The sequence below is a fragment of the Arachis duranensis genome, chromosome 10, assembly GCF_000817695.3.
Source record: "Arachis duranensis cultivar V14167 chromosome 10, aradu.V14167.gnm2.J7QH, whole genome shotgun sequence".
Lineage (NCBI taxonomy): Eukaryota > Viridiplantae > Streptophyta > Magnoliopsida > Fabales > Fabaceae > Arachis > Arachis duranensis.
Genome location: NC_029781.3, coordinates 27,004,784 through 27,019,651, shown reverse-complemented (window position 1 = coordinate 27,019,651; position 14,868 = coordinate 27,004,784). Strand labels below are relative to the sequence as shown.

Below are 14,868 nucleotides of genomic sequence, written 5' to 3'. Positions count from 1 at the left end.
GTTGAAGAACAAGTGATATCTTAGAATAGAAGCAAGCGTGATTGAATGAAAAACAGTAGTAATTGCATTAATCCATCAAGACACAGCAGAGCTCCTCACCCCCAACCATGGGGTTTAGAGACTCATGCCGTGGAAAGTACACAAAGAAACGTGTAAAGTGTCATGGGGTACAGATACAATGTCAAAAGATCCTATTAATAGTGAACTAGTAACCTAGGGTATACAGAAATGAGTAAATGACGTAAAAATCCACTTCCGGAGTCCACTTGGTGTGTTCTTGGGCTGAGCATTGAAGCTTTTATGTGTAGAGATTTTTTCTGGAGTTAAACGCCAGCTTTTATGCCAGTTTGGGCGTTTAACTCCAATTCTTATGCCAGTTCCGGCGTTAAACGCCGGGAATTCTGAAGCTGATTTATAATGCCGATTTGGGCCATCAAATCTTGGGCAAAGTATGGACTATTATACATTGCTGGAAAGCCCAGGATGTCTACTTTTCAACGCCGTTAAGAGCGCGCCAATTGGGCTTCTTTAGCTCCAGAAAATTCACTTCGAGTGCAGGGAGGTCAGAATCCAACAGCATCTGCAGTCTTTTTCAGCCTCTGAATCAGATTTTTGCTCAGGACCCTCAATTTCAGCCAGAAAATACCTGAAATCACAGAAAAACACACAAACTCATAGTAAAGCCCAGAAAAGTGAATTTTAACTAAAAACTAATAAAAATGTAATAAAAACTAACTAAAGCATACTAAAAACATACTAAAAACAATGCCAAAAAGCGTATAAAAATTATCCGCTCATCAGCGCTATAACCCAAGAGTGTAACCCATCACTTTAATAGTGGGAGCGGTACAGATGCTATAGCCCAAGAGCGTGCGAATGCTATATATAACTCAAGAGCGTGTGGGCGCTATAACCCAGGAGTGTACCGAGTACTATACCTCGAAACGATGGCAACGAGAGACAACGTCCGTAAGGATGTAATGTCCGGAGCGGGTCAAAAATCGACGGATGAGCTTATTATCTACACTAGGGTTAGACATGCATCATACTTGTTTGCGCATATCTCTTGTGTGTTTTGAATTCATTCTTGTAGTTGTATGTTATATTGCTATTTGCTTTTGTTTGTTGTTTGCATATGCTCTTTTATTGTGGTTTTTTTGTTCTGGGACACATGGCCGTAATATAAAAAAAACAAATTAACTCCCTCGACCCTACTAAGAACTTCCGAGTTCTTACCCCCTATTTTCCTACCCCCTTCAGATGGAGATGGGTGTCATCTTCTATGAGCTCGAGTAGCCTTATGTGTATGAGGATCCTGTCCTTCGCAGCTTCTATGCGGTGGTCGTGGATCCTCGAGTCCGTAACTATGTAGCTAGAGATAATCCCTTTCAGCACCCACTAGTTTCACCTCTCTTTGATCCCGATGCACCGTATGCTTTCCGCTGTCGTGGTTACATCCCAATTCTGTCCACCATCTTTTTAATCACATGCATGGAGGTCCTGTTTCAACACATAAGGATGGTTAGGTAGTGCCTGAGCTTGGCTCTATCGTCGATGACTACATTCCTGGGTCTCCTCCAGTAGGATTGGATATGTCGATATAGTTGCTTTCTACTTGCTCTTCTGACCCTTTCACCATAGAGTCTGTCAGGACTTTCGCCACAGCGTCTGGTCAGCCCTCAGTTGTTGAGAAAATTTCTCTTAGTGGTACAGCTTCCACAGACGACAACAGTGATGGTAGTTCCCAGATTACATCAAAGGTCATTGTTATTTCTGACGACAAAAACATTGAGGAGATAGAGATTGTGGATCTGACTTTTGAGGACGATGATGATCCCGAGATGGATATAGAGATCATGGATTTGACTTCTGACAGCGATTAGGTAGCGACATTAGCATCTTCTTATGGAAGCTCTCTGGTTTAGTATTTCTTTTGTTTTAGATTCTCACTTTTGTTTTTTGAGAGATCAGTTTAGAAGACTAAGCTAGTCTGGGCGTCAGATTAGGGCTTTCTATGGGCCAAAACCCGGAGATGTTTTGAGTTGTATATATGTTCATGACTGTGAGGGAGTAACTAAATTTTTATCCTATTTGTGTATGTATCTGTTTATCGTTTTGGTTTGCGTAATCTCGCGTTTCTTCTTGTTTCCTATTTTCTTTAAGGAAGTTTTCATAAGAATCGAGTTTCGTTAACCCGATTACAGGCTTGATATTATTAATAATAGTGTCAATGTAGTTTTAAATTGGTAACACTCGATGTCTTGGTATGAGCATGTCATATTGGAAATTAGGTCGTTACAATTTGGTATCAGAGCAGTTCGTTCCTGTTAGAGCTTGAGGAATGGACTAAATCATGCTTCATTGCATACTTTGTGTTGTGTCTCATGCTTATAGGATATCCTTGTGATATAGATTGCATGACTGTCACTGCGTATCCATTTTAGGAACTATTCACACTTTAACTTGAAATGTTGAGACTGATAACCTTAATATTGATTGTTGGGTGCGAACAGGGTCTAGATGCTAGCGGGAACGAGGTTGCGGTAGACGATATGAGATTTTGAGAGGTGTTCCAACGCGCGATTCCAATGCTTTTATGGCGAGAGTGAACACCATGACTGAGGCTATGTGTAAAATGGCAACTACTACAGTTCAAGCAATTAATGAGACTGGCAGTGGCTGGCATGCGTGGCTAAAATTGATTGAAATTGAAGAAACATATGTGGCTAGCATTCTTTCCAATTCCTATTTGTTAAAACAATGCAATCCTGAAATATATTTCATTGGAAAATAAACTAATATAGCAGAATTCCAATATTTTTTTGTGAAGATGAACATTCATATAAAAAAGCATAAGTCACATACATAATAAAAAATACTCATTGATTTTAAGCATATTCTATAAGTCAAACTTAAAAAATAGAACAAAGAATAAACATACAAAATGCAGATCAACCAACCAAAACAAAGTAGCTAATAATCACTCCTAACACAAAAAAATCCACTAACTACTGGCATGAAACAAAGAAACTTCAATGACCAATTATCATGTATTCTCATGCCTTGTTTCCAAGACTCCTTATCAATACAAATGAAAAATAATAAAAAAAACAAAAGGAGATACCAATGAGAAAATTGCAACAAAACTGAGGAGGCAAGACAGAGAAAAATTTTATTGTTAGCAAAGAAAAATATAAGCAAATTAATAGGAAAGGAGAAGAAAAAGAAGTACCGATGGCAGTTTAAAAGAGAAATTGGAGTGAGAGAAAGCGGCGTTGAAGAAGAAGCTCGGGAGTGAACAAATTTGAAAATAATGCATTGTACCACATCAACTATGGTGGTATCGACGGTAGAAACTGTGGCAGCAACGGCGGCAGAAACTGCAATAGCAACAGTGGTAGTAACGACAAAATAAAGAGAATAGATATGAAAACGTGTTGATAGAAGAGATGGCTCGACCCAGAAGCTCTCTATTGCAACGGACACGGCAGTGGTAACGGCGCCTGCGACGGAAACGGCAGCAAAAATGACGGTAAAAAACTTAGGGTTTCATAGCCACTCTCTTAGCTAACTCAGTGCCTCTCATTTTGGGGAAAAGAGAAAATGAGCTTTGTTCCAAAATGTTGAATTTTAATTAATTATGAGTAGAGGTTTTTTAAATGACCATAAATAAAATGTATTGTGGAGGTTTTTAAAAATCTTCACCAAAATACTCCCTCAAAAAATATTAATCTTGTAATGATATAATATACCAAGAATTTTATCCATTGAGTTTTTTTTATATAGAATATAACTCCTAATAAAATAATTACATGACTACAAATTACACAATTTTTCTAATAACTATAACACCACTTCAACTCATTTGGAACTATTAGATTTCACAACATATGACTTCATATTTAATAATACCCAACTGAACTTTTTAGTATGGGATCATAAAAAAAGTCAAACTACATCTGATATAAGAAGTTAAGTATTAGTTCTAATCAGCAAGGTAGAACAAATCAATATTCAGAAACTTGATATTTTAGAATTGAACATAAAAAACTCCTATAAACAAATGAGTGTAACTGCAAATTGCCATTATTTCATCTAGTTAGACTATTTTTACTGTAATAAAATAACACAAATCATGGTCACCTAAAGAAGGTTGGTGTTAAAAGGTTGTATAAATTTTATAACACCAAAGAAACTATTACCTCAACGGAGTATTAAATCCCACTTTTCGACAATGGTTCACAGAAATATTAACCCTTATTCTCCAAAATTTTTCTAGAACAACTCTTCTATGAGGCATAATACTTGCGGGTTCTAACATCGATAGATACTATAGTGGCTAAAACCCAAGTGGAGCCTTCCTACAAGAACATGGACTCTCATTTTGATAACATTAAAAGACAATGCAACAAATTTAGTATTAATACAAAAAGGTGGAAAATGAGCTAACATAAGTCATATTTAAAACTTCTTCAATTTTATTGATTGAAAAGGCATCTCCCAAAATTTCATAACTCACTAAATACTGAGGTTGGGTCTCTATATGATTAATTTGTTGCGAGGCAATGTCACCTTTTTTTAGTAGGCTAACTCGAAGTAATACAAAAAATAAAAAATCATTATCACTATTATACAGATTTGCCTAAATAGATATACAAAGTACTCCCAAATTAACTTAATTTCAGTGTTTACATACCGATTTTTGAATTCAACAACATCAGAGAAGTCAGGGTTAAGGAAGACTCTTGATGCATAAAGACTATTCTGAACATTAATCTCATTGAGGCACTGATTTGAGCTTGAAGAGTTGAGCGACCAATATCAATGGCTCACCATCATCCTTATTCACAAATGGAGTTACCTTACTGATCATTTCACCAAATACAGTACACTTCATCTTGTTTTTCCTATAGTATTGTAAAACATATAAGAATAACTACAACAGAAACTACCATTTAATAATACACCAATGAAGCCAGCAAAATGACATACTGAAGATCCTCCAAGTATAGTACCATGAATTTACTTTCTTGACCTGATTTTATAACCATTGGTCTAGCATCTTTCTTTTCAACAATGTGATCAATGTGATCTATACCACAGTGGAGATAAAAACCAACAAAGACACAATAAATCAGCTACAAATAAAATAACAAAACCAAATAATCGAATAAATTATTTTATCAATGATCTCATCAATATATTACCTAGGAGGATGTTTAGATTGGCAGCATCAATTGCTTCAATTTTCGAAAAAGAGACGAATCAGAAAGTATTCAGTTGAAATGTCTCACTCGAGAGAGCACTCACAGAAGTTTTCATGTAAAAACTCAACTTGGACTTGTATGCAGTTGTCCTCATACCTTTCGAAATTGGTTGAACAATGAAATTTCTCATTGATTAAATTCTAAATTCACGAACAACAGTCTTAAAAACCACCACATTTACCTTTAGAATGGAGCAATGCATACGATTACTCTTAACAGACAGAGATACAAATACACATAAATTAACATGCATAAACTTCACAAATTAATATCATCATATCTTAAAATAAATAGTAGAATACCCACCATTTCATCCTGGAGTACCAACTCTAAGCTACATACATCTGTGAGATTCCATAAGCTAGGAATCTCGTATACACGAACAATTCCAACAACAAATTCCAAGCCAATTTTGTTGTATTAATATCTGCAACACGATCAACCTTTTTATTAAAAGTATTTGTTAAAGTCATACGGAGGACAGAAAGTATTTAAAGTTTTGGGGATGGTGGGATGAAAGATTCAATAGACAAAATAGTTATGGTAAAATAAAACTGTATATAAAGACCACATCATAAGAAAAGTTCTTCACCTGGTTTTAAATTTCATGAAGTAACGCCAAAATTAGGCCATTGTTTAAACCAACAGACTAAATTTTTCAATCGAACAAAACATATTAAGAATCTGGGATTAAGTCCACTCAACCAATTAGAGCAAAGTATCAATCATTAATCCCATCGTTTTGAAATTACTAATGCTCTAACATGTGCTAAACACAATGAATAAAAGAGATATCTTAGAATTTATAGAAAAAATTGCTTCTTTTTTTCGTCTTTTCCATCAGACACAATAAGTTCTTAATCCATTGTTTATCCTAACCATTCAATCAAAAAGTAGCATTTTCATTTTTTTTCTCTAGATAGTGATTTTGGAATTGCTGCGAGATTCATTTCCTTTAACTCATTGGACAAATGTCTCCTCCGATAACCTTCCACTAGGTAAGAAGCTTTTGCTTATGAGGAGCAAAACACAAAATTGAAATAACTTTCTTTCCACGCGTCGAGCTTATGGAGGCGGAATTGGGGACACACGTTAGGATACGGGGGGTAAATGTTTTGCGGCTCTTTTTTTATATATTAAATAGATAATAATAGATTTCTGTATAGGATAATTCTGATCTTTTGTTGACAATTAGTTAATTAATAGTTTTTTTACCCTGTTCATATTGTTATTTAATATAATTAGCATGGCCATGATTAGAATTCTAGAATAATGCATAGTTGGGTACGAGAAACCACTACTACATAATTGATTTTTCCTAACATTTAAAAAACGTTACCAAATCATATTAAAATGTTAGTTATGTATATTAGTAACATTTTAACAAATGTTAAATATACCCTATGTTACTAAAGAGTTTTACTAACATTTTTCTAAAGATTTAATAACATTTAATAAAAATGTTACAATAGATCTTCTATAGTAATATTATGAAAAATGTTACAATAGACCTTTCTTAGTAACACTTAAAGAAATGTTACAATAGATATATTTTGTAACACTTAGAAAAATATTACCATAGATATTTTTTGTAACACTTAAAAAATGTTACAATAGATATTTTATATAACACTTAGAAAAATGTTACCATAGATCTTTTTTGTAACACTTCAAAAAATGTTACCATAAATATTTTTTGTAACACTTAAAAAATGTTACAAAAGATCTTTAGTAACATTTTTTTAGTTATATTATACTATTTTTTATTTTTTATTTTATATTATACATAATATAAATATACTAAAATTAATTACTACAACATGAAATATTTCATTAAATTCACAAATTCACAAAATAAAATTTTTATAGCCTGTTTCATTAATCAATAATCATTGTACAAATTTGCTTCGTGATGCAAATAAAATGGAAAAAGAAAAAAAATACTTATAGCACTTAAACTCTATAAACATTCCATATAAAAAAGAAAAGAAAAAGTGATACCATGTACATAAAAAACTTAGTTCTTATACTAATCTTAGAAAAATGTATTTATCTGCTTGACTAGTTCATCGCTGCGACGACTCATTACCATTTCCTTAAACCAGTCAACCAAGTTCATCTGATACACATAAAAAAAAAGCAATAAGAACTCATATAGTGGGCAGAAATAAAACCTGAAGAAAAATAATCATGGACTAATATTGGAGAGTTAATATCTCAATACAGCTGGCAAATAAGTAGGTCTTGGACATACTAAAAAACTATAGTCAAACAGTAACACTTTAAAATTACAAGTAGAGAAAAGGAGAACTTAGGTTATTGGATTGAATTAAAATTTTTAGTAGTGTCAAATATTAATTGAACTATCAATTTGTGTCCCTGGCATCAGGAAAATTTCATACAATTTTAAAGGTGAACTAAACTCTACCTTTTTCAAAGTGATGCTTGGCTTGCTTTTGGTCAAGTATGCGTAATGTTATCAGTGCATATATTTTTGAAACGGAAGAGAGTGTTGATGGGTTAGATAAGGCTAAATATAAAGAAAGATGACTGCCAAATCCAGGGCCATTTCCTTTGGGATATAGTTTTATCTTCCTGCAAGAAACAACATTATGACTAAAGTAAGTAAATTTCAAAGCAAAACTTCAGATACACTTTGGAAGCATATATTAGAAACAAAGCAGGGTGATTGTTGTACCACTCAATTTCCAGCATTAAATGTTTTAGAGTCATAGCATTCTAAGTCCAGTTTTGAGGAGTTGTTAATCTCCCAGACATGCTTGTTGGTCAACACATATCAGAAAATTAAGCCATACCAAAATTAAGTCATAAATATTTCAGTTAAAAACTATAAGCATGTAACACCTTGAGACCAAGAGAATACAATTTTGAAGCTGATAGCTCAGTCCTGATAAACTCCATGCTAGTGAAAACACCTGCAAGTAATAAACCACATCAGAACAAGCAACATGGCCATGGACCAAATGATTAGAAAGTAATGAACACAGAGAAGACTCTTCATCCTGAGGTTATGCTTAATATTGTTAGCTTAGAGTTTAAGAATTCCATATTATTTGACTAATCTCTGACTTTAAGGAGGAGTCAGGAGTACATAGGAAAATATTGTAACTTTTCAGTCATGTGCACATTTTATCGAATACATGGTGGGCAGCAAGGAATTTACATCATATTGGGGAAAGAAAATCCACCCATTTTCCAAAATCAAAACTTTTGCAATTGCTTCAAAGTCTGAGGACAGGAAATAGTGGTTTTTACAAGAAAAAATATTGGGAAAAATGGAAATTATTCTTGGGTAGGCATTGTATTGGTTAGATAAATAGATGGTATTCAAGGAAGTTGAGTAAGAAAAATGAAAACTAAAAAGGGAAATTAACTCACCGTTAGAAGAGGAGTGGAATAGTGTAGAAGAAACTAACGAAATTCCCATGTTTATGTAAATAGGAGGCACCTGCAACTCACCACCTCAGAGCATGAAAATGGTAACAGAATGCTATCCCAATTGTTGATTCCTGTCAACATCATAAATAAAAGAAATTCCTCATATCCATAAATATTTATTTTGGAATCACCATCCAATAAAGTTTGACAACTTGGCACAGTACTTCCTTTTCAAAAGATTATTTTGTTCCAGGAGATTTACACTTAGTACACAGAGCCAATAAAAAGGAAAATTTTCACATGCAAACCAACCAGAATATAGAAAATCGATATCGCTGTGATAGATAATAATTAATAACCTGAAATTCATGGAATTGAGAATCAGCTATTGCTGCTAGGTACATTAAATTTTTCTGTAGTCTTGCTTGGTTCCTAAATTATTATAAACCAGAATCACAGGATTGATAAAAATTATTAATTATGTAGAATACCTAGAGACTAGAAAGTGAGAGAAAGCATTTAAAAAAAACCTAAACAGAATTCATAACTAATTAACCAATATTGTAGTAAATAAGAGCTTTTAGTTTCAGTTCCTCCTCGTTTTTCTTTAATTATTTTGAATTTACACAATTAGTAGACTCTCAAGTTAGAAAAATCATAATACCCTTGTTTTGAACCAAATGAATTATAACAACCACTTAATTTGATAAATAAAATAAAATGAGCACCACTTAATACTATTTAGAAATTAAGAAATTATCTAAAGAAGATACATTTGCTGTATATTTAAAGGGAGTCACACACCCATTAAAAAATCCTGCAAAAGATAAATAAAAACAAATGAGAATACATAAGTTGCTTGCTGCATGTACACAGCTCATATTCTTCAAATTATCTATGCATTCATTCAGATAAAATCACAGGAAAGAAAAATTTATATGAACACATCAACCTATAAACCTAGGCATCAGAAAACAAAGACTATAAATGCAAAATCTGTTCGGGATTCAGGCCATACCCACTTCGAGTTCTGGTAGTGCACTGCTGGGCCATATATTTGATCCACAATATGATGGATATCTACAGAAAATACAAATCTAAGAAAATGTGTATGATCATAGGATACAAAATTGCTAATGCTTCCATTTTTAACTTGGCATCTATGATAGTAGCTATAAATAGGCATCAACCTAAATTGAATTGTAAGTTACAAGGCAAAAAGAGTTTATTAACTGAGGTATAAATTATCTAAAAGTGAAAATGTCGTATATTTAAACAATGGACTATTCTCTTGTATCCCATGAACAAAAGTTACATATGAATCATTATCCATGACCAAAAGAGATATCTAATGAACAAAAGTTACATATGAACAAAAGAGGTATTAATTAGAAGAATAAAATTAAATTTATTTTAAATATTTAAAAGTTATATTTTAAAAACAAATTTTTTAAAAAATAAAAAATTTAACCGACCAAATCTTAAGTAAAACGTATTATTATTATAATTGAAGAATTAAGAAACGAAATAAGGTTCATACTCCACTTACTTTCACAGCACTCACAATTTCATAGTACAAAAATAACTTATATGACAAAAATGTTTGGAAGAAGCCAAAAGCAAAATTGTATCCCAACACAAATTTATATCTTTCCAAAGAGAAATATTCTAAAAAAGAAGACAGGTGAGATTGTTGCTAACTGCATTAGAAAAAAGATAGGTAGCATGAAAAAGGAAATAAAAATAATAATACTTCCCATTCATTCTTGCCAATTTCTTATGTGGTCCTTTTCCAAAGTCAAGTTCCCCATGGCATGTTTTCTCAGTTAATTCTAATTGCTTTTTTATCCATCATGGAGACATATTCAATGCAATATTAAAAGCTATAACTTTTTACATGAATCAACTATGTTTTTGCTCACACATATAAAATCTAAAATAGTTGGTGTTATGTCAAGATATCAAATTTCTATTGTGCTAGTGACTAATTATTGTTTTGACTTTTTTTTAACACCAAAAATTAACTTTTGCCAATTTATTCTTCGGATATTAGGCTGAATTCTTATGAACAGATCAATTAATATTTATAAAATCTTAGAAATAGTTGCATAAATTAATCCCTAGTCAAAATCAATCTTACTACTATATATTTTATTCCACTGTGCAACTCAATAATGCATATGCTTGTCCTAAGTAGATGATAACAACCCAAAGATCTACCAGGCTTTCCAATTTCTAATACTAATTAGGCCTTTTTTTGGATCATCACTTGAATCAGGAAACAAAAGAGGGTCTAAGATTCCTGTTATGTCATTTCTTGACACGTCAAGTTCATGAACTTGAGTTAAATTTGCAACGAAAAGAGGTAAAGTTCTATTGAGAAAAGAATCAAACATGTTTGATTTCATTTGAACTAAAATTGTTATCATAAAATATTTTTTAAATCTTCTTATTTTTTATCAAATTAATTATTACTCTATACAACAATTTCATTTGGAATCAATATATGAGTTTTTCCAACTGGCAATATCAAACAAAACAGAAATTAGAAATTAGAATCCAAACTTAATAAGAAAAAGTAACTAGAAAACAGAGGATATGAAAACTTAATAATGTATGATTTTTAACAACTTAACAAGCAAATAAACATGTTTCGAGATCGGTAAATGAAAACCTAACTAATAAATAACCAATTAAAAACTTAAATCAACTAACAATTATGCATCAAATTAATTATTACGTAAAGATTAAAGAAGATTGAAGGAGCAAAAAACTAACTAAACAAGAGAACTGGAACTTACCAGGCCGTGGGACGAGCAGACGATAGAACCGGCGAAAAGACGACGGTGCAGGCGAGAAGACGGCGGTACAGGCGAGGAGACGGCGGTGCGAGAGGATTGTGGTTTCGATTCACGAACTGTGAGAGTGAAAACACCGGATTGTGGTTTCGATTCACGAACTGTGAGATCGAAGAGGCGGAACGAGAGATCGAAGAGGCGGAGCGACAGATCGAAGAGGAGGAGAGAGAGGTGGTTTAATACGGCTTCGAGAGTGGGAGTGAGAACGACATTCAGACGTGTGAAACTGGGGAAAATGAAGAGAACATCCTTTTAGTAACGTTTGTATCTTATTTTTATTTTTTTTAAAAAAATAAAACTTATATTTTTTAATATTTATTTTACAAATGTTACTAAAAATATAATTTTATTAGTATAGCTAACATTTTAAAAAATGTTAGATAAAAAGTATTAGTAAATGTCTAAATTCTAGTAGTGAACATCTGAAATCTTCATGCATGCATATTCTTGTTTTTCATAGTAAGGCATGAAAAATTCCTAGCATAGAGATTTTTTCTTGGGAGAGTATTTGGACGTGGCACTGTCCCAAGATACTTCATGAATTCATGTGGCTTTCTTTTGATCGTACCATGGATCTTATGATCACTGGTTCGGTTTCATTTACATATGTAACAATAGACTGAAAGAGACAACTACTAGTTTCAGAGAATTAATAAATGATAATTACAATTTGTTCGTTCTAAAACTATCAATCTTAGATTTGTGCTAATGTCAATTGTGTATGCTTCGCAATTGCTGCTAAAACTTGTGACACATAGGGTTTGGAAGCAATAAGATTTGCATTCCTTTATCCAGAAATTTCAAAGCATCCACATGGCTGCTTATGATGCTTTTTATGCGGAAGCCCTTCTTCTGTATCAGATTCCTTTGCCTATAGAAGTACTCATTCTCCTTGGCAGAAACTTCATCTTTTTTTCTGCAAAAAATGTAGTGTGTTTGATGTTAGTTGAAAGAGTAAGACATAAGTAAATTTTGTAACAGGGAAGATATTTTTCTTTAGTACTTGTCTATGATGTGTAAAAGGAACATGATTACTATACCTCATTAACAAGGCAGACCAACCTCTAAACCCTGCTGAGACAAGATGATTAATGGTGTTATTTCGTTGTGTTTCAGACTCTCTTGATAACAAAATTATGGACCATCCAGCAGTTTGAAGATTAAGGTATAATCTTAGCAAAAGCCTGAGCTTTAAATTCGTAGCCTCTTTGATACAGTTGCTAATGTTGTCATTTTGAAACCTATATCAAGAGTGAAAACACCAAACTTTGAGTACCTAGTATATATAAGTAACTAATATCGGTTGTTGTAACAAGCCACCAACACCAGGTTGCTGTAGGCCAAGGCTAGCAATCCGGCCGCAATTGGAGGGAAAAAAAAAAGAAAACAATTTCCAGTGGCAGAAGATCACCTATGAAACAAATTGGAGGAATGAGGATTCATAGCAAAAATGTTATCAATGTCCATCAAGACTGAATCCAAACCATGATCTGAAGGCTTAACACTGTTGAAGTAATCATCAATCATAGAACTAGCTAACTCCATGTCTCTTCCATATTGTCCTTCTTTGACATAATTTATAGCCAGGTCTCTGCATATGTTAGGAAGATAATTGCCTTCCAAGTTATTAAGCTCAGCATGCAGAAAATGCATCTTGCAATAAATGTAATAATCATTCACATTCTGAAGCCTAATAACTCCACTGCTTTTACTTTGACAAGATTGCAACATAATTGTCAATGAAACCACCAAAGTTATTAACAGAACTCCAACGGTCACAAGCGAAGCGACGAATATTATGGCGGTACAGGATGTCATGTAAAATCTTGATTCTAGCTCATAATGGCTTCCAGATTCTGTAACAAGCAAGCAAGAAAGAAAAAGTTGAAATTCCTAGAAAGCCTATCATATAACAACTAAGAATCTAAGATATACACGTTATTTAAAAGCTTAATTAACCAGCAAAAGAAGAACAAGATAAAAGTTTTAGTAGCTTACAATTGATGACCACCATAATTAAAAAATAAAAAATAAAAAAGGTACTAATTAAGTAACAAATGAAAATTACTGAAGTTGGATTGTAATTCAAAGTACTACAAACATTAAGATATCTATGAGAACTATCTGAGATGAAGAAAGATGGTTAATTACCTACCAGAACTATCTGAGAGATTCCTTGTAGAATATTGCTGCTCAATTTGATGGCCATTAGTAGACATAACTTGAAAACTTTAGAAGCTAACCTCTAACCTACAATTTAACAGAAGATTTGATCACAATTCATGCAATGAGATAAGTAGTATTCAGAATGGGAAGCAAAACATATATTTGAAGGAAAAGTGAGGTTAAGAAAGAAGAACACCATTTATAAATTGCATTGTACTAGAATGTACGGGGAAGATATTGTTGCAGGAGTCACACCAACCCATCAGAGGAAGCTTCCTATGATGTTTATGTGTTTTTCCTTTGTTTCGTAATTTTCCTGTTTGATTTCCATGTGTGAACGGTGAGAAATAATTTTTTTTTTAGTTCTAGTCCAATTATTTATTCATTTTGTTAAAGTAGTTTTTCTCATAAAAGCTGTGTTATAATTTTAAAATTCAGTTTTGTTAAGCCGAAAATATTTTTTGTGAATAATGAGTTTTAAAATTAAAAAATAAAAAATTTTATTTTAAATTATCTCTTAAATTTAATATTAAGATAATTATTTGTATATCTAGAAAGCTATACATGAGTAAATAAAATTAAAAAGAATAATTATCAAACAATTAAAAATTAACATAATCATTTACATACCTATTAAATTGAATATTTGATATATTTATTGTTTACAATATTTATAATTCACATTGTCTCCGTATATTTTTTTATTTTCAAAAGTAAAAAAAAGTTTGGTTTAGTACCTTACTCCCTAAAATCTTTCGATGAGTTGGTTTCAAAACGCCAAACTATTAATGGAAAGGACTTAAAATCAGATTTTTATCAAGTACTGAAGAACGACATAAAACAAACATACTACTTTAGTGTATGAAAAAAAATCAAAATAAAATAACGGAGATACTTAAACAAAATATCAAGTGACCAAAATATAAGAGTGTATTTGATTTGTATTTTTTGTTTTTATTTTTAATATTTTTTATTTTTAAAATTTTATAATAAAAAAAAGATAAAAATAAAAAAATATAATTTTATTATTTTTTTCTCTTTCATAAAATTTTAAAAATAAAAAATACTAAAAAAACAAAAAATAAAAATACAAATTAAACGTACTATTTTTTTTCTCTTTTCTCGTCAAAGAAAAAATAATTACATTTGGATGTAAACCAAATTAAATATCTTTTATA

At 32.1% G+C, this 14,868-nt stretch overlaps 1 protein-coding gene and 1 long non-coding RNA gene across 5 annotated transcripts; both read right to left on the bottom strand.

Annotated features, from left to right (window-relative positions):
- Nucleotides 1-7,140: 7,140 nt before the first annotated feature.
- LOC127743154 (uncharacterized) lies at nucleotides 7,141-11,726 on the bottom strand. 4 transcript variants are annotated; one of them, XR_008004483.1, is made up of 5 exons: nucleotides 11,468-11,726; nucleotides 9,026-9,746; nucleotides 8,667-8,797; nucleotides 7,696-8,203; nucleotides 7,141-7,386 (listed from the first exon to the last, which is right to left on the bottom strand). It is a non-coding gene; the product is annotated as an uncharacterized LOC127743154 (long non-coding RNA). The 4 variants fall into 4 exon arrangements; XR_008004484.1 differs by lacking the exon at nucleotides 11,468-11,726 and having other exon boundaries at nucleotides 7,696-7,862; nucleotides 7,966-8,203; nucleotides 9,026-10,744; XR_008004485.1 differs by lacking the exon at nucleotides 11,468-11,726 and having other exon boundaries at nucleotides 7,696-7,862; nucleotides 8,133-8,203; nucleotides 9,026-10,743.
- Nucleotides 11,727-11,982: 256 nt separating this feature from the next.
- LOC107469648 (uncharacterized protein At2g39920) lies at nucleotides 11,983-13,840 on the bottom strand. Its single transcript, XM_016089024.3, has 4 exons — nucleotides 13,680-13,840; nucleotides 12,936-13,380; nucleotides 12,565-12,765; nucleotides 11,983-12,440 (listed from the first exon to the last, which is right to left on the bottom strand). Exons 1-4 carry the CDS (start codon nucleotides 13,741-13,743, stop codon nucleotides 12,263-12,265), a joined length of 888 nt encoding a protein of 295 aa, XP_015944510.1. The 5' UTR covers nucleotides 13,744-13,840; the 3' UTR covers nucleotides 11,983-12,262.
- Between the last annotated feature and the right edge of the window lie 1,028 nt (nucleotides 13,841-14,868).

Coding starts and splice junctions, on each gene's coding strand:
- LOC107469648 (XM_016089024.3), bottom strand. CDS start 13,743: ATGTCTACTAATGGCCATCAAATTGAGCAGCAATATTCTACAAGGAAT. Junction 13,381..13,679: donor GAATCTCTCAGATAGTTCTG/GTAGGTAATTAA, acceptor TGCTTGTTACAG/AATCTGGAAGCCATTATGAG. Junction 12,441..12,564: donor TGGTCTGCCTTGTTAATGAG/GTATAGTAATCA, acceptor CATTTTTTGCAG/AAAAAAAGATGAAGTTTCTG.